Consider the following 25,230-nt stretch of genomic DNA (forward strand, 5'->3'; position numbering starts at 1 on the left):
AGACGTTGCGCTACTGCACAAAGAGACAAAAATTTAAACAATTACATTAAATGATGATAAATACTATAGCCATAATAACGCCACATTATTAGGGGCGTGGCCACTCACTCTCTAGTGGCCGATTTATGCCGCTTCCGGGGCGTTCCTGCTGAACAACACGGATCTCAAACAGGAAGTGCCGCAGTTAAATTGCAAGATTGACAAGAGTTGTGAAGATTGACTTCGATAGGGAGCTCTGAAAATTAGGTAAATCAGTTTCTCTTAATTTTCCTTCGTGAAATTGCTGGCTTTATCGTTTTCTCTGAGGCACACGACACAACCCTCCAGCCATACCGTAGGGAAACACTTGTTATAGGTTTCAAAACGATATGCCAAGTTGAAACAGGTTTGCAGCTAGTTAGCTTAGCAGACTGTCGACCGAGCACAGCGAGCCATCTGTGCAGCATCTGGCTTTCACTCTTGACGATATTAAAGAGAGAAACAGTGATGCGACTTATTTTAAACCACACAAATATGGTTAGGTCGGTTGATGTATATCTGCGTTCGCGTTTTTCTAAACGCTGTTAAAACGCAAGTCCAGATGTTGCGTTTCCCTAGAAACGACGGGGAATCCGACTCTGTCTGTACAGAGCTGACACAAACTGCAGGGGAGGGTGTTAGTCTTGCTCATATAACACACAAGTGATAATGAACTAACGTTACACGTTTGACATTTTAAGTTCAGCAATGGTTGGGGGGCGTTCATGTTACGCTGTGAATGTGAATCTGTGTGTTGGATTGAGCAGAAGCCACTGATATGATCGCTGGATGCCAGTGTGTATGGGCACTTGCATGTGATAATAACAAAAAATCACAATATTGATTCATATCTCCTGGTATTTTTCCTTCCATACTAAGTTCCAGTGAAAACCCCTCTCAGTTTCTTTACAGTTACAAGCGCAGTAGCAGCTCGAGCTCGACATAAACATCAAGCTCATATTCAGTTTCTTTATAGGTGTTGGTAATGGTTGTGTATTTGCTGTGTATCATTTGTTGGGAGATGAGCAGAATCACATGATAGTGCTGATGTAGTATAAACGCCGCCTTAAGGCAAAAGTATAGTCCGGCCGTCTGAGTAGACCAACACATACTCTATCTGCCCTGCCTGTTTTAATGTGCTTGAGTGTATGCGTCCATGAGCACATCTGAACCTTACCAGAGGACTCTAATAGAAACCAATGAACCACCATTTAAACAGCAATTTTGATATTATGTTCAATATATGTTATAGATAACATTCTACTACATTATACATTTCTTGTAAGTAAACAGAGTTTGTTTTTAGATCTTTTGCTGTTGGAGGTGATCAAGGTTTTCTTTAGAGCTCTTGTTTTACATTTCTCTTTAGGGTCTTTGTGTCTAACTAAAGTGCCACCCTGATGCCTCTAAATCACAAATGTTAATGAGACACTTTGTTTTAGCTGATGGTCTTGTAAACTGTGTGATGAATAAGAAGAGCATAATTGGACTGTTGCTGTTTAGCCAAACACACAAATATACAAGTATAGGGATATATTGGACTTGAATTGGTGCCAATAAAAAGAAACAACCTGGGCTGCGTTTCCCAAAAGAACCATTGTCTTCAATGGAGCTACGATCCACATAGGCTTACGATGCTTTTGGGAAACGCAGCCTGGATGTTTGCTGTTTCATGTACATGACTTAAAAGCTTTAAAAATTGCTGTCTGCACCACCAACGCCTAGGCTGTAAAAAAAAGATAAGCTCACGTCACATTTTGAATCATGAATTGATTAATAACTAGTTGCGTCACCTGGCTGGAACTATTGTGTGATTGTGCATTAGAGATATCAATGTGGGTGTGACAACAGAACGATACGGTGGATGTAGATAAACGGGAAGTTGGCTCTGCTAGGGTTGTGGATATAAATAACCGCAAAGGGTAAAGCCAAGATGTCTTGTCACTATACGGCTGGCCGGCTACATTGCCATGCAGGGGACTGTCACAGCATATCACTGTCTGAACCCAACTGCCGCCAGAGCTTGTAGCCTTACGGCTATACACACACCAATTTAAAAATGTCACATATTTGCAGTTGCACAAGATTTAAATAAATAGGGAATAATCATATAAAGAATTTCATTATTTCTACTAAGCGTGACCTTTTAGACCATTTTTAAAAACGGTTGCCAAGAATGCTGACGTCTGGGTGCTTTTTTACTAGTCAGTATTATTTGACAAATTCTGAAAAATATGATGTATATGAAAGGAAATTAAAACACAGCTGATGGTGCAGCTTGCGGTTGTGGCAGCTAGTAATAGCTGCATCAAAGTCGCCAAGTGATCTGGGCTGGGTTTCCTGAAAACTTCGTATCACTACGTCGTTCTTAAGAATATATCGCCACCACTCTTAAGGTATAACTTAAGAATGACGTAGCGTTAAGAAGGTTTCTATTAAAATCTAACTGCACTCTTTTGAATTAATAATGTGTGGCCTGTCAGTAATAAGGCATTGTATACTGGCTTTAAATGGTTAATGTACTCGAAAGTAGCGTTATGAAACTCACAGTAAAGCTTTTTTCATTGTTTGTGGTCACCAGAGTGAGTCAACTACCTACTGAACATGTAATAAAATAAGCTGCTGCACAGACAGACCCCAAAAAGTATTTGTTCACTCTCATCTCATGCCATTTTAAGTCTTCTGTGAAACACAAAAGAAGACGTTCTGAGAAATGTCAAAGTGGTTTTGCAATATAATTTGCTGTTGTTTGGTTTCCAGCATTCTTCAAAACATCTTCTTTTGTGTTCTACAGAGGAAAGAAAGTCTTTGAAATGAGGGTGAATAAATGATAATTCTTGTGAGTTGTTGTTGTTTTAGAGGACCATCATGTCCTCTGACCTGCTGGTGGACCTGCATGATGATCTGGGAGGAGATGACTCTCCTAGCGCTGCCCTGGACCAGCTGAAACTGGTACAGAGCAAACAGTGGCCACCAGATGACCCTTGTAGCCTAAGCAAATCTGGTGAGTGCCCAACGAGCGGTTTGTGTGTGTTCAACATGTCTTTTTAATTATTTTCATTTTGAAGATTATTTTCTCAGAAAGAAATTTGAGCTGTATTCACAAAAAGAAAGTAAATGCCAAGAACTCTACCATAAATACCAATCATATGCTTGCTATATTTAGAACCAAGTGAGATCGAAACTTTCCAGTTGTAATAATCGTTTATTTAAAGAGTTTAGAGAGTCATGCAGCATTACTCACACAATGCATATGCATAATATATTCACTCTTATAACATAGGCACATGGCACTCTGTAACAGTTGCAGACAGTTATAATGACTGGATGTGCATGTGAAATTCAGTATAATTGTTTTTTTATCTGGGTAAGACAGTGAGGCCCTGAGGGTTTGGTAAAGTAAAATAAGATTTAAGCTGACATCACTTCCTTCTCATTTCCTCTTCCATCACACTATAGAGAGTCTTTCTAAATCTGTGTTTGTTTTATAACCAGCTTGAATGTACTATATCTGACTATTTTTAATTTCTTACTGCTTTTAAGCATGGATTTGAATTCATACGACTTTACATTAAAATTTGTTTTACCATCTCCTCTAGAGCAGGGGTTTTCATACTTTTTTATGCCAAGGGTCCCCAAATGTGATGAACCTTTTGAGAGGGACCCCCTTCTAAAATACATATCAATTTGTTTGTATAAATATGCATTTAAACGGTAAGACAAATAGTAAGTGTGCTATAATAAAGACAACATATTGTTTGTAGAAACTGTAATAATCTTCAGTAGAATTTGACATTTTTGCTGTCTTTTGTTTAAAAAAAATTCTGGGGGACACTTAGAACATTCTGGAGGCCCCCTGGGGGTCCCTGGACCCCAGTTTGTAAACCCCTGCTCTAGAGAAAGGTGAAATCTTATTCTTAGAAAGAAAACTTGTGTTTTTTCCTGTAGGTTCAGACATTAAGAGTCTTAGTGGCACCTCACACCTGCCCTGGGATGACCCCTTTTATGACATTGCAAGACATCAGATTGTGGAGGTGGCAGGTGAGGGACTTCATACAAATCATACGCATCACCAGCTAAAATTGATTCTCATTTAAAAGCAGTCTGACTTCACGCTTCATCTCACTTTTGCTCTTGCTGTCTTTCTTAACAGGTGATGATAACTTTGGTCGGAAGGTCATTGTTTTTAACGCTTGTCGCATGCCCCCTCAACATCAGCTGGATCATCACAAACTACTCATGTAGGCATTACAGTTTCAATTAGTTTTTTATATAGTTATATGTATAACTGCATCGTATGTGATGTTCTGGAATTGTAAATATATTAGGCATGATAACAGCTAAACAGCTTCATTTACCCTTCATATGTGAGTTACATCCTGTATCCTGTAATGTAACTGAAATTTATTCTGTTTATTACTAAAAGATATAAGGCTATGAAGGGTGAATTGGGACACCTTTTGACATTGATATCAATCAACCTGAATTCACCCTAGGTTTTGTAGCTTATAAGCCTATTATGTTGAAATTCTATTTTAATAAATGTATAAATATAGATTAAATGTAGTGTAAAACATTCATTCATCATTTATTCCTCTTTTATATTTACAACAACTGTATCATTTTCGGTTAGTTTTTCTTCCTTTATTTTTTGCTTATGTCAAAACCATATGCTTGCTGAGTGTTATGGATCATGTGCTCAGTTGAGGGCACCATAATGTCTTAAAACAAACCATTTTGATGAAGTGAAATTGATTGAAATCTTTTTTGTTCACTGTTATTTTATGTAGGAGTTTTATAGTAAAAAACTGAAATATAGGTGTTAAGCAATTCAAAACCGTTGCATATATGATTATTTTCTCCATTGATGATTGTGTGCAGGTATTTGAAGCAGACTCTTGATAAGTATGTGGAGAGTGACTATACACTCATCTACTTCCATCATGGACTGACCAGCGAGAACAAGCCCTCTCTCAGCTGGCTTAGAGATGCCTACCGAGAGTTTGACAGAAAGTTAGTGATGCTGCTGTTAGTCCAGGGTGTACTTCTATAAAGTAGAGCAAACCTCATTGGTATTTTAAGTATTGCTGTGCCTTTTGCAGGTATAAGAAAAATATCAAGGCCTTGTACATTGTCCATCCCACCATGTTCATCAGAACCATCCTTATTCTCTTTAAACCCATAATCAGGTCAGTTGCTCTCTGTATTAATGATACTGATACACTGTCCATAACAGTATTCTTGTATTCGATATTCGATAAAGTAGAATGTTCGACTGAATCTTACAGCATGTAGTCTATTTGTCTGTACTGTACCTCCTGTGTGCTTCTTTTTGGTTCACAGCTTTAAGTTTGGCCGTAAGATAAACTACATAAATTATTTGAGTGAGCTGGAGGAGGTTGTGAAGTGTGATCAGCTGGTGATTCCCAACAGAGTCAGAGAGTAATTTCTTTTTCAGTATTCAAGTTTTATGAGAATAAATACTTGTACTGTATATATACTATAATAAACTGTATATTGAGATGCAAGTGGCTCTTCCTGTAGGTATGATGATAAACTCCGTCTGTCTCAGAAGCCTTCTGCCATCCCTGGACCAATCTCTCCTCCTCATAGGTCTCCCCTCCCTTCCCAGCAGTTTGGGGTCCCTCTGTCAACGTGAGTTTTTTAAAACCCGTGTCCTCTCATAACTCGCACAGTTACATTTACTAATAGAACACACGTTCATTCTTTATTGAACCAGGTAAAAACACATTGAGATTATAATCTCTTTTAAAAGAGTGACCTGGATATATGCATTAAGTAACAAAACATATTGTGCAATACTTTGGTTAATAATTGCAATACTGCCATGTATGATGTACTTATCTTATTATGTTACACTGTACTACTTATTGTCCATATTGTTTGTTGTAGCACTTAATATGTTCGCTTTATCATCACTGAGCAAAATGCACAACGTAATGGGAAGTTCTTCATCCGTCTACATTCAGCTCTTTTTGTCAACTGTGAAAAATTCTTTATCGACCTTGCTTTGGTTATTGAAATGTGAGACTAGCAAAAGGTTTATTTTTCTTGTGTGTTTTCAGATTGAGACATAGGTCGGCAAACTCTGAAGGAATTCCACAGGTGATGTTTGACACTATTGGATTCTTGCAGCAGCATAGTAGGTGTCATACTAATTTAGATTTTTACTTTGTTACTTTCTTAACAAAAGCTATAACTACAGAAAACATAAAAAAACTTTTTTTCTTTGGCCTATTTTGCATCTAAATTTCACTCTCGTCTTTTCTTTAGGTCTGCAGACAGAGGGAATATTCAGACGTTCTGCAAACGTTTCTCTGGTTAAAGATGTTAAGCAGAAATATAACTCAGGTAGTCATGTGATTCTCTGGTCTGTATTCAGATGTTGTGTCTTCAAAATGTCCTCAAAAAGTTATGTGTTTGTGTGTATAGGAGAGGAAGTGATTTTCTCTCAGGAAGATGTTCACTTGGCTGCTGTAATCTTAAAGACATTCCTCAGAGAACTGCCAGAGCCGTTGCTCACCTTCCAGCTCTACAATGACATCATCAACTTCCACAGTGAGACAACAACACAGCATTCACATGCCACCTCCAAATACCAACAACTTTCAGAAAGCATGCAAAAAAAACCTCACACAAGTGTTTGTATGTACTAAAAGGGCTGTGTTGTGTTATTAGATGTTGACAGCAGGTCTCGGGCAGAAACAATTCGAACCATGCTGATGTCACTTCCTGAGGAGAACTATGCAGCACTACGCTTCCTTGTACAGTTCCTTGCTCAGGTAATGCGAATTGGTTTGCCTCAGTATTTTATTTCCTCGTTACGCCTTTATGCATTTCAGTCTTGTATTCATTGAATTTGACATGTAGGTATCTGCTGAGAGTGAAGTGAATAAGATGAACAATGCCAACCTGGCTGTAGTGTTCGGGCCCAACTTGCTCTGGGGCCAAGATGCTGCCATGACACTCAGCGCCATCGGACCAATCAACAACTTCATCCGCATCCTGCTTGACCAACATCAGGAGGTCTTTACCCAATGAGAGGCTGCAGGAGACTTTAATGCCGCCCCTCGCTGTACCATAGCTTCGCTCCTCTGTTACAGTGTCCCGTCCCTGGTGTCTCCCTATGTGTTGCCAAATGCATGAGTATTTCAACTGAGTGAAGCTACACAGAAAGCATAATTGAGGGTGCTGAGTTCATTTGGTTAAAGTTGAAAGACCCCTTGCAAAGCGTTCACAAAAGTGATCAAATTCTGACAATCAGTTTCTTTTCTGTCATGCAGAAATCTTGTAGCTACTCTGTCATTATGGTACTGTCCAAGCGGAAGATTTTTTTCAGGTCTCTTAGCAGAGTCCTAAATCAATCAAACAATACATATAGCTGTAGTTCAGAGATTGTTTTGACCTGTGCAAATTTATTACAGTTCATCTTTCAAAGAGTTCATCATTGTTAAAGAAAATGCACATTTGTAAGCTATAGTTAGCAAAAACTATGGACCAGTTCAAAGCACTACTAATCAAACTTGAAACACTTATTTTAAACATGTTTATTGTTTTATTATATAAAGTATATGATATACGGTATTGTCTTGCAGAGCGTTCATGCAGTCTTCATTTTTATTATGTCATGTATGTTTTTTATAATCTAGTTCATCACCCTCACTTTATAACTTTGTCTTCTAAGTGGTCCAGATGCTGTATGGCTAGCACAGTATGTAACTACATATTATGTTTTGTGGATGTTTCTTAAGTGTAATGTTAATTCAAGCATGATGCTAAAATGGATTTATTTGGGGTTGTATTGGGATTCATTTTGGAATCAAAACCTGAAAGCGTTCCAAAGCTTAAAATATGTCCTTGTTTTTGGAGTCAATGTATCTGCTAGCAGCTCCTCTTTTCTCTGTGTGTGTGATCTGTTTAGTAATGCTGTTGTATAATTTTACTGCAGACATTTTTTGGCCAAATATAATATGGTTCAAATGTTTGTGATAGATTGTACCTGGAAGATGTACTGCCTGTCAGGGACAATCCCATTGAGCTTATTTAAAACAAAAACCCAAATAGAGACAGAAGATAAAGTTTAAGACAAGATAAAGTTTAATGTTTTGTTCTTTTTGTAAGGTTGCCAATGTTTTATCTATGAGAAGACATTGTAGTGTCATATGAGTTATTACTGGTGTGTATGTGTACAGAGCGACCAAGTATAAAAACCGTTCAGTTCTTTTCAGGGCTCTGTACATGGAGTGGAAGTTCCCCATGCCCTGTAATTTGATTCTAAGTAAATCTGCACAAAGAAGGCTTGTTTCATGGATGTAATGTCCACAAGAAGCAGGTGCTTGGGTAATAATTATTTAGCACTAATATGTTAAGTGTCATATGACTTGTTATTAAATTGTAACTGTGTCTTCATGTACAGTAAACGTCCTATTCATGTCAATACATCTGAGCATTGACATGTGAACCAGTGGCTTAAATAGTTTAGAAAAGCCCCTCCCCAAATCCACGTGTTTGTGTGCCTTACTGGAGTGAACTGGCGATGATATTAGCTGTTTAAACCCCCTTTCTGGATGAGTCTTTGTGCCATTTTGTTGGATCTGTATCAAAATGTTTATCTGTACTGTAGATGTGTATTTCTGGTTTCCAGGTGGAACTTTGCATCACTTCTTTTGTGAAGGTTCTTTTCTTCCAGTTTGGCTGTTAAAATGTATCCTTTTGCTTTTGAAATCTTGTACATCTTTTGTACATCATTTTGTGAATTCGGAGTAATAAATTGTAAGAAATGGTGAAGGTGTTTTTTGTATTTGCCTTTTTGTTTGAACCTTGTATCAGTAGCCAGGATAGTAGCAAGTATAAACAACAGTTTTTAGACAAATTTTAGTAAAGATTTATTTGGCTTTTTGTGCATAATGATCCCAATAATAACTTACTTGGAGTACAATCAAAATGATTGTAGATAAGCATAGCAATTTTCACAATGTGCAATTGTAGCAAATTATTGTAAATACAGATTAAGTATATTTGTAGCAAAGCAGCTTCATAGAAATAGAAATATTTCATAGCAAAATTTTAAAATTAATTTTAATTGAGCTAACGCCGAGCTAACTAAAGGCAACTGGCAAGATAAGCAAAAATTACATATTTGGTCAAACTCATGTGTTCACAATCTACATGATTCCATACAAATAACTGTGCCCACTGAACATCAAGAAGGAAGCAATGTACTCAGTTCTTGTACACATAAACATACAAAAATACATTTTTCAATTTTGGTGTATAGCTTTTCATAGTAAATATGAAATCAGTTTTTGATGTAGGCTTTACATAATGAGAATCCATCACAGTTCTTGCCACTGTAGCATCATTCTAAACCTGAACAGTTTGTTGTTAAGTTATAGGTGACTGTGTGAATGGTGTGTTGTAAATGAACTTCAAACAAGTCATACCTTATGAATGTGCATGTGTTAGTATTTGACACAGCAGGGTTGTTGGTAGTGGTAATTTGTGTGCGTTTGTATAATGTGAAAGGCTCTGTGTGATGATGTGTATGCATTGTTCTTGTAGGGATGACATTCTGTGGGTTCGTAAACCCAGCTGAAGCTCTGTTTCAGGAGCAGTGGAGCTCACCAAAGGATACAGAGTTTTGCTGATCTGTAAGAAAAACACCTTTTTTGAGGTTGAAATTGAATTCCATTTCACAAACGACAAACAGCCTACACCCATTATTTCCATATTCTTTGTGCACTTGTAGTCAGCCTGTTTTATTACCTGCCTTAGGCCTGTAAAGGCAACCCCAAGGTTTACTCCATTTCGGTAGAATGTCAGTGTTCCAGCACTCAGGTCCAACAGAATCCCGATGACCGTATTTTTGTCGTAAAACGGTTCTGTGTATTTTCGACTCCTTCCATTATGCCAGATAAAGCCCTTGTATGACAGTCCCCAACTCTCACTGTCCATGCCTTTCAACAAAGACACAGGTCTACATAATATCTGACACAACAATTTGCATATTAATATTAAAGGGATAGTTCACCCAAAATCAACACTGATTGTTTGGTTACCAACGTTCTTCACAATATCTTTTGTGTTCTGCAGAAGAAAGAAAACCATACAGGTTTGGAATGACATAAGGGTGAGTAAATGATGAATTTTTATTTTTGGGTTAACTATCCCTTTAAGCAGTTGGTCTATGAAAAGTAGATTTACATTCTTATGCATTTGACAGTGCTTTCAAGTGACATTTATCTGTATGCATTTTCCTTGGGATCAAACCCACAACCTTTGCACTGCTGAAGCAATGAATCAGCTAAACTAAAGGAACACCACAGATTACTATCTTCCTATAATTCTCGTGATGAGTGTAAGAATTAAAAAAGTTGGGAAGAACATATTCCTCACTGTACTCACCTATGAGGTTAATAAATCTTTTGTCCCCTGTGTGCAGCAGTGCATTTTGGGTACCGACCCCCACCATCACAGAGCATCCATATGGAGGTTCAAGGAACTCAATCTCCCAGTAATGCTCACCATGAGTAAAACCTTACACAACAATTTGGTTGAAATAAAATGAAATGAATGAACATTTATCCTTTAAAACTAATGTGCAATACTGTAGTAGAGTTTAATAAAAGCAGTATTTTTAGTATTAGCAGACTACTGTCTAACTACTGTGACACAAGTCTCACCTTTGGTGCCTCTGACCCCTGCAGTGCCCTGACTGTCCAGCAGAGGGCTGACATGAAAATAAACAGACTGTCGGCATGGTGACAGCTGAGCATCAGGGGATTTACTGTGTGAATCCCACTTCCAACTCTCCCATATGTGATCCCTAAAAGAGCGCAGCATATTTTCTCTATAACGAAAACATAGAAATCAATCACTATACAGAAAAAACATTTTTCGTCACGGGTTTTCGCTTTACATTTTTCGTCACGGGTATTAACAACAACAATAATTTGCCGTCATTTTATTATTTGCATGTGATATTAACACAAGTATTTTCAAAAAGGCTGTATAGCGCCATTTGCAGATGGGTAAGCAGCACGAACATTATGCTGTGAAGAAAACATACGTCACTTACCGCGTTGCGTAATCCAAAGACAACTAAGTTAAATAATAAAAGTTACTAAAACTTTCTCTAGGCTCTTAAAATCCCACTTTGGGTCGCTTTTGTGAGCAGGGAATACTGATCAGCCAGGCACACATATGAGTTTTCATGTAGACACACAGTTAGACTATAGAAAAACAGCTCAACTGCTGTCAAAACAACACCTAAATCCGGAGTTATCCTAATATGGAGGTGGGTGTATATGATTACATTGCGACCACTTCACAAACTCTACTATGGCTGGGGATAACGTGAATATTAAAACAGCTAATGCTGACGTTTGTTAGTAACTGTCCAATCACCTAGCTTGTTTAATATTCATAAGCCAAGCCCTCGCAACACGATTGGACGAACGTGACGCAAACAAACGTTAATAAACATAGCCTTAAAGTGACGTTTCACCCCAAAATGAAAATTCTGTCATCATTTACTCACCCTCATGTCATTTAATACCTGTATAAATTACTTTATTCTGATGAAAACAGAAAATGATATATGGAGGAATGTTAGCATTTTTCACTTCTGGGACATCATTGACTACAATAGTAGGATAAAATTAAATGGTAGTCAAAGGTGCCTTTGTTTTCCTAAATTATTCAAAATATCTCATTTTGTGTTCAACAGAACAAAAAAGAAACTTTTTTCCTACTATGATGGTGGATGTCCTGAACTGAAAATTGCTAACATTCCTCCAAATATCTTTCTTTGTGTTCATCGTAACAATGAAATGTATACAGGTTTGAAACAACTCGAAGGTGAGTAAATGATGACAGAATTGGGTGAACTGTTCCTTGAACCAATTCGTAAACTCGCCCACAAGAAACACTTTGTTCTCTTGCTAAAATAAATGCAATACTTGTTTGAAATAAATCCGTTTATTACACAACATTTACATGCTATATTAACAAAGTGAGGGGGATAAAACACTTAAACAATTAAAGAAGGTCCAGCTCCTAAATGACGCGCCAACATAAAGCTTTTAATATAGAATCATGAAAGAGAAACACAGAAAGCCTCTCCGACCTTAAAAATCCTCACACGTAGTGATCATGAACTGTCCTCTATTAAGCAAGGAATAAAAATGTAAAATGCTTTTATGGCATTTACAAAAAGCAGGTAAGACTCACAACTCACTGCTGTCAATGTTCACTATAGTGTCATTCAAATGAAAGCCTATTACAAACTGGACATATTCTGAGGCTTTAGGTGGTGTCAGTGCTACAGTGACTAGCCAGCACACCGGATGTGTTGTGTGATGCCAAAGTGAAGGCTGGTACAGGTTTATACATTCATTACAGTGAGGTTTACTTACAAGATACTGTCTGTCATCTTAATAAATACAATTGTGAGTTTATAATCTGTTTCTTAACACAAGCCTATGGATTTTCCTGAAATCTGTTCACTTTTTCCCCAAGATGATTCTCACCATTGCTTATTTCTCAAGGTAAAATTACATAAAACATGGTTCAAGACGACATCCAATGAAAGATGCTTTGTCTGAAAAAACAAGAAGCATAAATGGGTTCTGAAGGATGCAATCTCTGATCTGATCTATTGTAGGGTGTCCACAAACGCGTCAAACTCATCAATGTTCTTCTCATAAATGGCCAGTTTCTCTGGAAGAGAGTCCTGTAAAAATATAAATACTGTTATCACTAAATGAACTTTTTGGGGTAAGAATTTGTTTTTAGAAATGTAGTATGCTAAATAATACAGCAAGTTTTTGCAATCAGAATTAATCACACCATATATGGATTCTTTTGACAAGAAATACACATACTAAATTATTTCAATTATTTATGCTATGTTATCTACACAAATCTTATTTTGCAACCACACCTATTTAAATATTATGCAATACTTTGAGTAGCCAAGGTAGCCAAGTTGCAATACAACTATATGGTTCTCATGTTTTGTTTGCTAGAGATGTTCTCGCTTAAAGGTCAACCTTTGCCATATATATATTGCAAAAATGTTGAGTATGTGCTGTGAGGAGAATATGTACGTGTTTTTACCAAGTCCTCTGCCATAGATTGAGCGCTGACATCAATGGACAGACTCGCAAGTTGAGGAGGATTTTGAAACTCTCTATAAAAAGTGCCCAGGTCCATCGGCAAAAGGTCATCCTTAGAGAACGCTGGTTTCTATTTAGCACACAGAAACACAGAAACCACACTAAACACAATAAACTTCTCTACAGTAACAGTTGTATTGATTTTTAACTCAAGACTACAGCTCAGATCACCATACAGGAATTAACATCCTTTTAGAAACAGACTTAAAAATAAGACGATCAAGCTGGGACCTCTCTACAAACTCAATAGCTTCAAGGTCTTCGACTGGGTGTGAAATACTTCATCACTTAACATAATGTATTTTATAAAATGAAATGAGTAGTCTGTAGTAAATTAACTAAACATCAAACAAACGCACAGCTTTCTCCCTCGGCTCAAAGTTCTTATCTGATGAATAATTGACTTGTCTGGATTACTAGATGCCCTGTTAAGACGCATGAAAAAAACTTTTGCTATCAACTCTGTCTCTTATGTAGACTCAATCACATAAAAAATGGCCTCTGTCCCTCTCTGTCAGATTATTCTGATCCCTCTCTATGTTCTACTGATGTTGTGCTCCTTAAGTTGCTAATAGAGGGTATACATTGATGTCAATTTTCTGGGACACGCTCACCTGGGTGGCAAAAAACCCAGCAAAATGGCTGAGGATGGAGAATAGGAGAAACAAAGAAACCGGGACTAAAACACGCAATTATTTGACTCGACGTGATCCTTACAACTTCCCTACGACTTACAAAGGAATCAGGTGTTCCTGGACATTGAAATGTTGCGCGGAATTACATTTTCTCATAGTGTAAGCAGTCATTTTGCTGAGTATTTTGCCACCCACGGGGGAGTGCTCCGGCGTGCTCAAGTGGTGTTCACGTGGTAAAGTGACGACACATCCATACCCTCTATACAGTTATTAGCATAAGTAGAATTTTAAGCTAGCCATTCCTTCCACATTGTCTCATTATATGTTGGTCCACTTACAAAGTCAACCATGACAAAGTCATCTTGTGGCTGTCCTCCACAGTGGCTTGAGCTATTTGAGTGCAGACTGCCTTGCAGAGGCGATGAAGGGGCTGGGGATGGAGGAGGGTGCACCTGCAGACAGAGATAAACACTGTGAGAAACAGGCTTTGCGAGTTAAAGCATTAAGTGCACACAAGGCGTTCAACTGCCCACTCTTCGCTCACTCTCGGCACCTGGTTTTGATTTTATAGCAACATTTGCACCAAGTTACCCACTCTACCCTTTAATTAATAAATGTGCATCATTTCATCGTACTAAGTAAGTTTGCTTGATCTGGAATGTAAGGTTTTTGGTTGTCATACCATTGGGTCATTCTCCTCCAGGTCATAGGCTCTTGGAGCAAATGCAGCAAAAGGGAGATCCAGACCAGTTGTTGTCACCTGATACACACACAAACACAACCTTTCAGAATCCCTTTTTACCTTTATGAGAATGTAAAAATGACTTTCCCTAAGGGTGTGTTTATTACATGTTTTAATGTATAATAAACATTGCATATGCTACAAGTATATAAGAAACATATAATACAGAAATGACAAGAACTATAAAAAATATTGTCTAACTATCTGAATGTAAACTACAGATGTAATAAAGTATAACGCATGTATCTATGAGTGAGTTCTCACCTGAGTGGTGGTTTTGTTGACAAAAGCTCCAACTTTCCTGGTGAAAGTTGTTTCTGGAGCATCGGAGGGGGACACACTCTTCACCTCACTATCACAGACAATCACACACATGGAATCATTCTTGATATGACAATACTTTTTGAGCAATACTTAACATCTTGTAAAGTCTCTCTCACTTGCTACAGGATGTGGGTGGGATCGGTTGTGGTGACTGTCCAGAAGGGCATGATGGGATACGACCATGGTCAGCTGCAGTGCCATGATTAGGCTGTTGCGGTACCTGTGGAACTCCACCTTCTTTACCGGGCACAACCATCTGTTGAGTAAAACACACACACACACAGTCACCTCAGCCAGGGCAGGACTTCACACAAAAAACGGAGGGGATGAGGGCCATAACCTGAGTTATGTTAGTAAAGGTGGTGCAGTGGGCAGTACAGTGTCTGCAGTACCTGGTGAGGATGTGCAGCAGCAGTACAAGCTGTAGGGTGGCACAAATCCACAGTGCCCAAAGGGGGCGTCTGATATGACATACGAGAGCTGTACAGCTGAGAGACACAGAAAGAGAGAGACTCATAATTTATAGATGTCACATAGGCATTAGATGTCAGATTAACGTTTCAAGCCCGGCTCTTTATAAACCTCACTGCAGAGCAGCGAGCGAGAGGAAACAAAACAAGGTGTGTCCCAGTAAACACAAATGCTTGAAACGAAATTGCAGGCAGGTGAGTTCAAGGAGAAGACACCAGTGACTGTAGTGTCCATAGTGGTGCTTAAATGATCTCTTACAGGCTTGATGATACTGTATAACCCTCTTCACAAAAGGTTATAAGATGTTATGGAGGGTAAGCAGTGGACTAGGGGTTACTGGGGAAGGCCACACACTCTCAGGAATTAATCTGCATGCGCATACACACACAATGGACTCACTTGCTGTGAGATGCCAAGCCCCATGAGGGGAACCTTCAGCGTGGCCATCAGAGCTGGCTTAGGTGTCTTAAAATGTGCCTGACTTACAGTGCACACACACTATATACACACAGACAGAAAGAAAGAAAGAAAGAAAGAAAGAAAGAAAGAGAAAAAAAGAGAGAAAGGAAGAAAAACAAGCACAAAAGAAATGAAAGCACTAACACAAGGTATAATGAGGATAGAGAGAGAATCTGGTGGCATGGTAACATAAATGGGCATTTCTGACTTTATTTACTTGTGATCTTATATGTGGGGGTCTGAACCCTTCAATACTTTGACAAAAGCATCACGTGGAAACAGATATAGAAACAAGTAGCACCAAGACACCAAACACACAGAAAAGAACAAAGAAAAGCACTGAAGGGAGACTTTTTGCTACGTTTTAACAATGTGGGAACAAATATTGTTATTCTTGACTGGAGGGATAGAATCACATATAATGACAACTGCTGAAGGACATTTAAGATAAAACACCTGATTGGGAGAGGATACATCGCTAACTGACAGTTAGGTGGTGCAGTGGGCAGTACAGTGTATGTGCTGAGGCTTCACTTGTGAAAATAAACCAAAGGAAGGTTTCTGATAGGGATGCACCGATACCAGTATCGGCACAATACCAAGCTCATGTACTCGTACTCGTAATGACGCACCGATACAAAAGACGATACCTCACGTGACATACATAGGCTGTGTCTCATTTCGGAAGGCTGCGTCCTCCGGAGGTCTCATTTAAAGCCTGTTACGTCATCGAGGCTGTCTCGTTTCAAAGGACACTCTGTGGGCACCCTTCTAATGCGACCTACTTTCACGAGAATTCGGAGGACATATGAGGTGTATCCTTAGTTGCTAGATATAACCCACAATTCTTTGCGTCGGCCAACGTCTGTTAAATAAACGTCTGTTGAATAAATGGCAGCAGCTGCACATTCAATCAAATTATGTGACCCTGGACAACAAAACCAGTCTTATGGGTCAATTTTTCAAAATTGAGATTTTTACATAATCTGAACGCTGAATAAATAAACTTTCTGTAGATATATGAGTTGTTAGAATAGGACAATATCTGGCTGAGATGCAACCGTTTAAAACTCTGGAATCTGAGAGCGCAAAAAAATCAAAATATTGAGAAAATTGCCTTTGAAGTTGTTAATCAGGGGCACTGTGGCAGACCATCCACTCACAAAAATAACGTTTTTATATATTTAAGGTAGGAAATTTACAAAATATCTTCATGGAACATGATCTTTACTTAATATCCTAATGATTTTTGGCATAAAAGAAAAATCAATAATTTTGACCCACACAATGTATTTTTGTCTTTTACTAAAAATGTTCCCGTGCTACTTAAGACTGGTTTTGTGATCCAGGGTCACATATGTGGTGTTTAAATATGAACAGTTTACAATTTGTGTCACGTTTTTTGAATCTTAGCAGGCATATGTAGTAAATAGGTTTACAAGTGTTTAGTGATTTTTAAATGTTTTAAAACAGTAAGGCAAGATATTTTACATTTGTTTAACTCTTTTTGCATTGTTTAGGGTAGAAAGTAACCAACTTTTTACCTCTTAAAATCATGTAGAAATCATTTAAATAATTTGACAGGTGTGCGAGTGCAAAGTGTTGTCATAGCCACGTGGTACTTCCGGTTTCATTTTCTGCCAGTATGTTCTTCGAAGGACGTCTCGTTTAATTCTAAGTTGAGAATCCTCCGTATACCATATCCTTAAGAGGACAATGCCTCTGGAGGACACAAGGATGCAGCATTACGAAACACAGCTATAGAGCCCTATGATTTCCGCAATGCGGAAAATGCGGACGTAATCGAGGAATCCAGGCATAAAAATGTCTCAGTTACTATCGTAACCTCGGTTCCCTGAGAAGCGGGAACGAGACATTGCGGAAGCTCCGCATATGGGAACTCTTCCCTTTTCCACTTTCCTGAAGTCTTATTGGATAACGCCAGTAAAAAACTGGCCAATTGTCGCAAGACATGCAACAGTATGCAAATACTGACGAACCCCTGGCAGTATAAATACGATGCATAGCGACAATACCTCAGAATCTACGAGAAAACGCCTGCACGGCTGATGAGTGTCGAACACGGCGGACTACGCAATGTCTCGTTCCCGCTTCTCAGGGAACCGAGGTTACGATAGTAACAGAGACGTTCCCTTTCGAGAGTGGTCTCTCAACAATGCGGAAGCTCCGCAACACACCAAGCACGGGGTAATGCACACCGATTCAACCAAACACGAAGTCGCCCTGAGCGCTCACAGCTGGTTGGGTGAGACAGACCAATGAACTGCCAGTTCGGGCTCATGCATATCCAAGCCAAAGAAATGAGGGGGCTGACAGGGCAGACACCACAACAGTAAGAGCCAGCACGGAATCCCAGGCGGACATAACAGTGAACATAAAAGTACACCGAAGCACAGAGTCAACAGCAACGCGGTAACAACTGTGCAGCATAAACGATCAGCAGCTAGGAGAAAAAAAAGAGCGAACAGCACTCACCGAGAGGACTTGAGACGCCAAAGAGGACACGTCCCATCTGTAGAACCTGGCGGAAGTGTTCTGCGCAGACCAGCCAGCTGCACAGCATATGTCCTGAATAGATTAGTGCCTTTAGACCAGGCCCACGAAGAGGTGATAGTCCTAGTCGAATGAGCTCTGATACTGAAAGGGCAGTCCTGTCCCTAACTCTCATACTCCAAGGTAATAGCGTCCACCACCCAGTGAGAGAGCCTCTGTTTAGAGACAGCCCATCCTTTAGTCTCCCCCACCATAGCAAACGAAGAGCTGGTCAGACTGCCGAAACCCGGCCGTACGAAATGCAATGCAAAACAAATGCAATCAGCGCCGACTGAGAGCGCTTGTAAATTCCCTATGCGCATAGCCGAAGCAAGAGCGAGAAGGAGGACGGCTTTAGAGAGAGAGCTCTCTTATGGAAACCGTGTCCAAACACTCGAACGGGGGAGAAGAGAGAGAATTCAGTACCGACGCTAGTCCCACGGCGGCACTGAAGGAGATTGCGGAGGAAACAAACTCCTCGTTCCCCTTAGAAATCTGAACACCAGCGTGTGCCTATCAATCGATTGGCCATCAACTGGGGAACGTACGAGGCAATAGCAGCCACACAAAGTTCCAGCGTGGACGGGAGGCCGCCATTATCCAGCCTGTGCTGCAGGAAGCGTAAAAATATCAGATATGGGGCAGGGCACCGACTGTTATCACTGTATCGCTGCATTGACTGTTATCACTGCATATCCTACAAGAATAAACGCATAGTGGGTTCTCCACCGTCGCGAGCAGACATTAGTCGCCCACGTGAACCCTCACAGATGAGCTCGTCTGTCCAAGTCATGAGTGAGTGTGACCATATGATTACACACTTGAAAACAAAACGCTTTATGCTCCCCACAGTAATAAGATGCACTCGCGGCTGTTCGGCACATCTCACTAATGGGCCGATCGACAGCAAAGTAAGAGAGCTCACAATCAAGCGAACGGTGCTTGACCAGCACTAAAATGGCACACCTGATAAGGGCATCAATCAAACCGTGCACACAAAGAAAACAGAAACATCTGTCTAACAGGCAGTACACGACGCGATCGTTCATACAAGGTAGAGGTTAAGCTCGTATGAGGGAAACGGTTGAAGCATAGCAAACCAGCGGTGCTCAGCCGCGGCGCTAAAGGGTAGCTCAGTATCTAGCTATCCCACAAGCAGTACACAGAGCAACGGCAAACACGCGGTACCAACTGTGTAGCAAACCGCCACCTGTCAAAATAACAATGACGCGAAGACATTCTCTCTCTGAATCAATTCATATTCAGAATGACCACATGAATCACAGAAAACGCCCACTACGAGGGGTTGTCTGGATTAAAACACATATATGTCTCAGTTAGGGGTACAATAACCCATATGCTGATCTGAGAACCGCTGAAAGCACCTGATATAAGGGGCTGCCTGGATATGATACACATACGATAGAATGCAACAAGCAAGGATCTATTCAGTAGTGATAAGAAGCGTACAATGATGGGTCAGGTCCGAACAGGACGGTGACTATCATTTGACTTGGGACAAGAAAACATGGCGAAGCTGTAACTCTGGATGGTAGAACCACGACTGACTCTCGTGAATGTCCGCTCCCAGAACGGGCTCTTTACGGAAACTGAAACAGAGATCACACCGCTGAAGCGAAACTGGATTTGCATAACAGCGTGCGGTAGTTGAACACATTCTGTAGCAGTGCAAATCTACCCGGGCATTCGAACCAACGTATAATAGGGAGCAGTACCGAGTGACAGGGGCGTTGCGAATTCATAATAACACCGCTGTACCAGTTGTAATACATGCAGGAAGCTTAGGCTACACAGATCCGCTGCTCGATACAGGGGGCTTAGCACTGCGTATACAGGAGCACTGAAAACCCAAAGTGAATCAAGCATACAACAGGACACCGCTAGGTAGTAAGGCTGCGCATATTCAATTTGAACAGCACCACCCTCCATAGGTGTGTCTCGCGGCCACACACTGCTGTCTCCTGGAGTCCGATATGAGGCTGGAACACGAGAGATACAGCAGCGCGCATAAGTAACAACGAGCTCCGGATTGGAGGTCTGTGCAAAAGTGCGCACACACACACAGTCATATAGGCAGCGTTGCTTCCGTGGCAGTATCGCAAGCCACCTAATGGAAAGCCTGCACCCTTTAGCCATGGCTAAAGGATTTAAGCAGGCATTGCCGACACTTCATATCCGTATAAGATAAAGCGCACACATAAAACACATTACGATGTACTTTGGACACGGGAAGTGATGGTTGCAATGGGAGTCGAACCCGGATCCCCCACGTGGAAGCGAGCAGCTCTAACCACCGTCTTACAGGGGCCCCTCACAACTGTACAGCGCACATGTGTCAAAAGGCTTGTCGCCATTTTGAATGACGCCCATGTGAAAGAATAATCACAACATGTGCTGACACGGCATACCGCCATTACAATGGGGGCCTACTCGCGTGTGAAAATTAAGCACGGGGTCTGCTCGTGTACTAGAAACATCTCATTGTGTGAGAAACGGCTGAATTAAACAGCATATATACAAGGCAAAACCTAAGGGAGGGTCTGCTCATTGTGTGAGAAACGGTTGAATTAAACAGCATATATGAAAGGCAAAACCTATGGAAAAGGGTCTGCACATTGTGTGAAAAGCGGGCAAAATATGCTTTGTTACATAGCAAGCCGCTGCACTGGGGGCTGCTCATGTAAGTGTGCACACTGTGGCGTGGTCTCCACTAAGTTAGTGGAGAAAAACTATCTGCCGATACCTTGCGCGGTACGCGTCGTAGCCCTCAGCACGAAGTCAGTCTCCGCCCTTAGATCCTTCTCGGTGTCCGCCTCCAGTCTGCCGCTATCCAGCGACTGCAGGATCTTAGCCTGGAAAACCAGCAGCACCACCATCGAGTGCAGAGCGGAAGTCGCTTCCCTAGCGGAGGCGTAAACCTTGGCGGCGAAGTGAGCAGGTCCGGGATGCTCTACGAGTCGGGCGATCCCGCACCGACTCCGCCCAGCCTTTGTCCGAGATGTACATGGAGTCATCGTCCTCCTCGACGCCGAAGGAAACAGCGTACGTGACGGTAGGCGGGGGGCGAATGCTCCCCAACGAAGGGGACTGGGGAATGAAGCGACGGCAGAGGATGGTGGTCTCGGGCTGGGTCGTCACCGCTACCTCGTGGAATGGGTGAGCCCACCAGCAGCTCGCTGGCGGCAGTGAGCCTCGACCCACAGTCCATGAGCGATGTTTCTGTGAATCCTCAAGACACGCTCCGGCATTCCACACAGTGTGCTGTGCGCGCAATCGGGCTCACAGAAGGCAGCCTCAGCATGAGCCAGGCAGGCAATCCAGTGCTCGTGGGTATCCGTCGGGTCAACGGAGCCCACACAAAGACTACAGAAAGCAGCCATCGGATACGGTGAAGAAGTCTCCAGTTGCGTCTTCAACGATGGCAGCGTGAAAGAGAAGATTCTGAGGTATTGTTGCTATGCACCGTATTTATACTGCCTGGGGTTCGTCAGTATTTGCATACTGTTGCATGTCTTGCGACAATTGGCCAGTTTTTTTACTGGCGTTATCCAATAAGACTTCAGGAAAGTGGAAAAGGGAAGAGTTTCCATATGCAGGGCTTCCGCAATGTTGACAGACCACTCTCGAAAGGGAACAGAATTTGCTGTACAACACGGAATGCCATGTAATCTGTCAAATGTATTATTTCCTATCCAGAAATGAACACTGAACAGCTAACAGCTGTAACAGCAAACATATATTCAGATACTGTTTAAATATGTATTCTGCTTGTTTTGCATGACTGTGTGTGAAAGAGTGGTGTGGTTGCGTGTACTGAACGCATTGTGCTTGTTGAGCTTTCAGCGCTAGCGTTTCACTGCACGAGGGCATGAAAACATAAACAAACACCATGTGCGGCGATCCGTCATAATAAAAGTCTGGTTGACTTGAACAAGTTATAATACACTCATTTTACCACACCACCCCCTTGAATTTTTATAATTCGACCACAAAGTATATTGTTTACTTTAGTAAACTGAAGTAAATGTGCTAGTAAAATTGTGCTAGTTATCATAAAAAATAGAACTTAATTATAAAATAGTACTTAAATTTAAGTAGACCTAAAAACAAAAGAAAAAAAGAATATATACCAGTACGATACTGGTTTATTAACATAATTGTACATTATACAGGCATCGGTTATAGGTATCGGCGAGTACAAGAAAAAAAAAATCGGTACTCCAGTGGCGATCGGTGCCTCCTCTTCAGGGGAAGCAGGAATTCAAAATACGTGTTCAGCGCTTCACGTGAACCTATGTGCATCACGGTGCATCCCTAGTTTCTGATGATAGGTCAGAGGGGCAGGTGATGGCAAGAAGTATCACCTGTGATGGTGGGGAGGTGGAAAAGGACGTAGTGCACACCTCCTGTGAATCTTCTATTCCTGCATAGGCCCCTCTGTCGTCCTCACCAGGTGCTCTGAGAGAGAAAAATGTGAAAAGAGATGGTATGAGACAGGAACTTAGGTCATTTGTCAGTTTGAATCACCATACTACATATATGTAACAAACCAGTTACCAGTGGACTGCTAGTATTAAAACCTAAATGAACAGGACTTTAAATTGCTTTTTCAAACAATCTTATGATATATCCATACAGTAAATCTGATTGTATATGCACCTGTAGCTGCAGGGATGCATGTGTGCCATATTAGTGAAGGGACGCTCCACAAAATGATCAATGATAATGCCCATAATGGGGCCTGTTCTCTCATACTGCCTGTAAAATCAATTAAAAAAATCATCCTACATATCATGTTATCACAAAGGTTCATTATTATTAAATGTTATAAATATTTTAAATTAGTTTTCCAGGAAGCTGCAATCTATACCTTGAAGACATTAGGGCCAGGTTTGTGCGGTACGCACAGGACAAAGTGATGGTGCCTATGGGAGTGCCTACAATACCCACTCGCACTGTCTGGAACCCTGCAAGGAGAGAGAGAGAGAATATAAACAAAGCTCTGTATAGAACACAAACATATTTATTTTCCTTCCTAAATTGGTCCCTTCTGGTATTACCTTCCCCGAGACCTGTCAGCTGGACATCTCCAAAATAAATCCTATCAAAGAAATGTTAATAATTACTTATTATACTTATGGCACCCTGTGTTCCCTGCGTGTCACATTGTATTCGGTATAGTAGAGTAGAGTGAGTGTAGAAGAAGAGTGTGGGGAGTAAATATGTGTTGAGAGTGTTACGGGGGACAGCAAATGCATGATATACCTGTAAAGTATGACGTAATCATGGCCTTGTTTACGTGAAAGCTTGTAAGCAGGTGTCACTCTGGAGATGGCCAGTAAAGACTTGAGCAGCAGGGACAGTCGATTATAAACTGTATAGGACACCTTAATGTCCTTATCACACCTGGGAAAAGATTATTTACTGCAGACACTACTTAAGTTTTGGTATAGTAAATACTGACTTGATGATAATGTATCCATCTGTACATAGTTGACAGCTGAGTGTATGTGCTTACTTTTCATTCATTTCCAAACACCATGTCTCCAGCTCCATGGAGTCCCCCTGCAGAAGTAAACATAATCCATTAATATCCAGGTAAACATATCTTTACCATGTGAAGCATTCAAAGCAGTTTTATTTTCTGTATCATAATACTAATATATTATTGACAGTGAATTAAAAAAGGCAGGACCTCTGAGGTTTTAAGGGAGATCTCCACACACATGGACCGGCCAATGCCAGGCAGTTGTCCAGAAAGAGCTTTTTTTGCCTCATGAGTCACCTCGGGGATGTCTTTTATTGCCAGATTAAACTGAGAAAGAACAATAAACAGACAATCATAGATATAATCTTAGTTATGACATAGAAAACAGGACGCTTGTCAGAAGAGAATCCTGGGCATGTCTTACCCAGTCTGAACCTGTGGGTGATGAGGATGAGCAAGTGCTGATCTTTTCCCCAAGTCGTGCCTGAACTATGACTTGCACTGTCTGAAAGATGCACAAATAAACCAAGACATCATTCACCACCATGTTCACTGTGATCCTAGTGTACATAGACACACCACAAAACCTTAGTATTGTTGTTATGCATGTGATTAATGCAGATACCTTCAAGGCGAAAAATTTGATGAATTTATCCAAGTCTTTCTTGTCCTGTGAGCTCAGATCACTATCCATTGTCACACGAGCCTGAAATATACAAAAGTAAAAACGCTCTCCTCATAAAATATGATGTACTCAAACACAAATAAGTGAAAACATATTCCATGATCAATAATAAACGCATCACAAAGGTTCATGTATTTTTTACAATGGTTGAGTTATTCTACCGCGTCTCTATGACAGCTCAAGCATTTGAGCATGTAACGTTACTCAATGTAACGTAAACACAACAACAACAACAAAGCATTCGTATGTTCAAAACACATTTATTACAATGATTGTCAGCTAACAACCGCCAGCTGCGATAAGCCTCGACAGATTTTAAAATAGCAGACCTGTCATTTCTTTTTGCCAGTCTTCAAAGAAACATCTATGCTAGCGCTTTAGCAAAGCACACGCACATACTTACAGTTCATCACAGAGTCGAGATTCAACTGTTAACACTTGAAATATAACGTTAACGGTGCAATACGTCGTGACTGATTTTGTCAAATACAGCCTAAATGATCCTTTAAACAATCATAACACCACAACCCCACATACTGCCAGTCGCCCCATTCTTGTTTATTTTGTTTCTTGGCTAGGTCAGGATGACGTGTTCGCTCGACCGATTCAACAACACCACTTTCGTTATATGGTGA

General features: G+C 40.5%; 3 protein-coding genes across 5 annotated transcripts; 1 reads left to right on the forward strand and 2 right to left on the reverse strand.

The window, feature by feature from the left end:
- The first annotated feature begins 147 nt into the window (after positions 1–147).
- Positions 148–8,822, forward strand: arhgap1 (Rho GTPase activating protein 1). Its single transcript, XM_057331640.1, has 13 exons — positions 148–246; positions 2,878–3,022; positions 3,967–4,059; positions 4,172–4,259; positions 4,900–5,031; positions 5,121–5,207; positions 5,362–5,460; positions 5,563–5,673; positions 6,105–6,181; positions 6,313–6,390; positions 6,472–6,597; positions 6,718–6,821; positions 6,910–8,822. The coding sequence occupies exons 2-13, from the start codon at positions 2,887–2,889 to the stop codon at positions 7,078–7,080; spliced, it is 1,302 nt and encodes a 433-aa protein (XP_057187623.1). The 5' UTR covers positions 148–246; positions 2,878–2,886; the 3' UTR covers positions 7,081–8,822.
- Positions 8,823–8,911: 89 nt separating this feature from the next.
- On the reverse strand, positions 8,912–11,337 carry si:dkey-23n7.10 (SPRY domain-containing SOCS box protein 3). Of its 2 annotated transcripts, none has more exons than XM_057331705.1 (5): positions 11,117–11,337; positions 10,722–10,888; positions 10,444–10,575; positions 9,809–9,995; positions 8,912–9,687 (listed from the first exon to the last, which is right to left on the reverse strand). In XM_057331705.1, the coding sequence occupies exons 2-5, from the start codon at positions 10,879–10,881 to the stop codon at positions 9,660–9,662; spliced, it is 507 nt and encodes a 168-aa protein (XP_057187688.1). In that variant the 5' UTR covers positions 10,882–10,888; positions 11,117–11,337; the 3' UTR covers positions 8,912–9,659. The 2 variants fall into 2 exon arrangements, with proteins under 2 accessions (XP_057187688.1, XP_057187681.1); XM_057331698.1 differs by having other exon boundaries at positions 9,805–9,995; positions 11,117–11,336.
- A 659-nt stretch (positions 11,338–11,996) lies between these two features.
- atg13 (ATG13 autophagy related 13 homolog (S. cerevisiae)) lies at positions 11,997–25,195 on the reverse strand. 2 transcript variants are annotated; one of them, XM_057331623.1, is made up of 18 exons: positions 24,999–25,195; positions 24,536–24,616; positions 24,335–24,415; positions 24,118–24,237; positions 23,941–23,987; positions 23,688–23,828; positions 23,483–23,523; positions 23,293–23,389; positions 23,082–23,180; positions 22,787–22,880; positions 15,789–15,887; positions 15,311–15,406; positions 15,035–15,174; positions 14,859–14,946; positions 14,535–14,612; positions 14,191–14,304; positions 13,159–13,287; positions 11,997–12,772 (listed from the first exon to the last, which is right to left on the reverse strand). In XM_057331623.1, exons 2-18 carry the CDS (start codon positions 24,602–24,604, stop codon positions 12,695–12,697), a joined length of 1,611 nt encoding a protein of 536 aa, XP_057187606.1. In that variant the 5' UTR covers positions 24,605–24,616; positions 24,999–25,195; the 3' UTR covers positions 11,997–12,694. The 2 variants fall into 2 exon arrangements, with proteins under 2 accessions (XP_057187606.1, XP_057187615.1); XM_057331632.1 differs by lacking the exon at positions 15,789–15,887 and having other exon boundaries at positions 24,999–25,194.
- Between the last annotated feature and the right edge of the window lie 35 nt (positions 25,196–25,230).

This window comes from Triplophysa rosa, linkage group LG1 (genome assembly GCF_024868665.1).
Source record: "Triplophysa rosa linkage group LG1, Trosa_1v2, whole genome shotgun sequence".
In the NCBI taxonomy this organism is placed as follows: domain Eukaryota; kingdom Metazoa; phylum Chordata; class Actinopteri; order Cypriniformes; family Nemacheilidae; genus Triplophysa; species Triplophysa rosa.

Excerpts from the sequence above, each read along its gene's own strand:
- arhgap1 (XM_057331640.1), top strand. The coding sequence starts at position 2,887 with ATGTCCTCTGACCTGCTGGTGGACCTGCATGATGATCTGGGAGGAGAT. Across the intron at positions 6,598-6,717 it reads TGACATCATCAACTTCCACA|ATGTTGACAGCAGGTCTCGG; the intron begins GTGAGACAACAA and ends TTGTGTTATTAG. Across the intron at positions 6,822-6,909 it reads TTGTACAGTTCCTTGCTCAG|GTATCTGCTGAGAGTGAAGT; the intron begins GTAATGCGAATT and ends TTTGACATGTAG.
- si:dkey-23n7.10 (XM_057331698.1), bottom strand. The coding sequence starts at position 10,881 with ATGCTGCGCTCTTTTAGGGATCACATATGGGAGAGTTGGAAGTGGGAT. Across the intron at positions 10,576-10,721 it reads AGGGGTCAGAGGCACCAAAG|GTTTTACTCATGGTGAGCAT; the intron begins GTGAGACTTGTG and ends TTGTTGTGTAAG. Across the intron at positions 9,688-9,804 it reads CCTTTACAGGCCTAAGGCAG|ATCAGCAAAACTCTGTATCC; the intron begins GTAATAAAACAG and ends TTTTTCTTACAG.
- atg13 (XM_057331623.1), bottom strand. The coding sequence starts at position 24,604 with ATGGATAGTGATCTGAGCTCACAGGACAAGAAAGACTTGGATAAATTC. Across the intron at positions 23,988-24,117 it reads TCTCCCTTAAAACCTCAGAG|GGGGACTCCATGGAGCTGGA; the intron begins GTCCTGCCTTTT and ends TTACTTCTGCAG. Across the intron at positions 14,613-14,858 it reads TCAACAAAACCACCACTCAG|GTGACAACAACTGGTCTGGA; the intron begins GTGAGAACTCAC and ends TGTGTGTATCAG.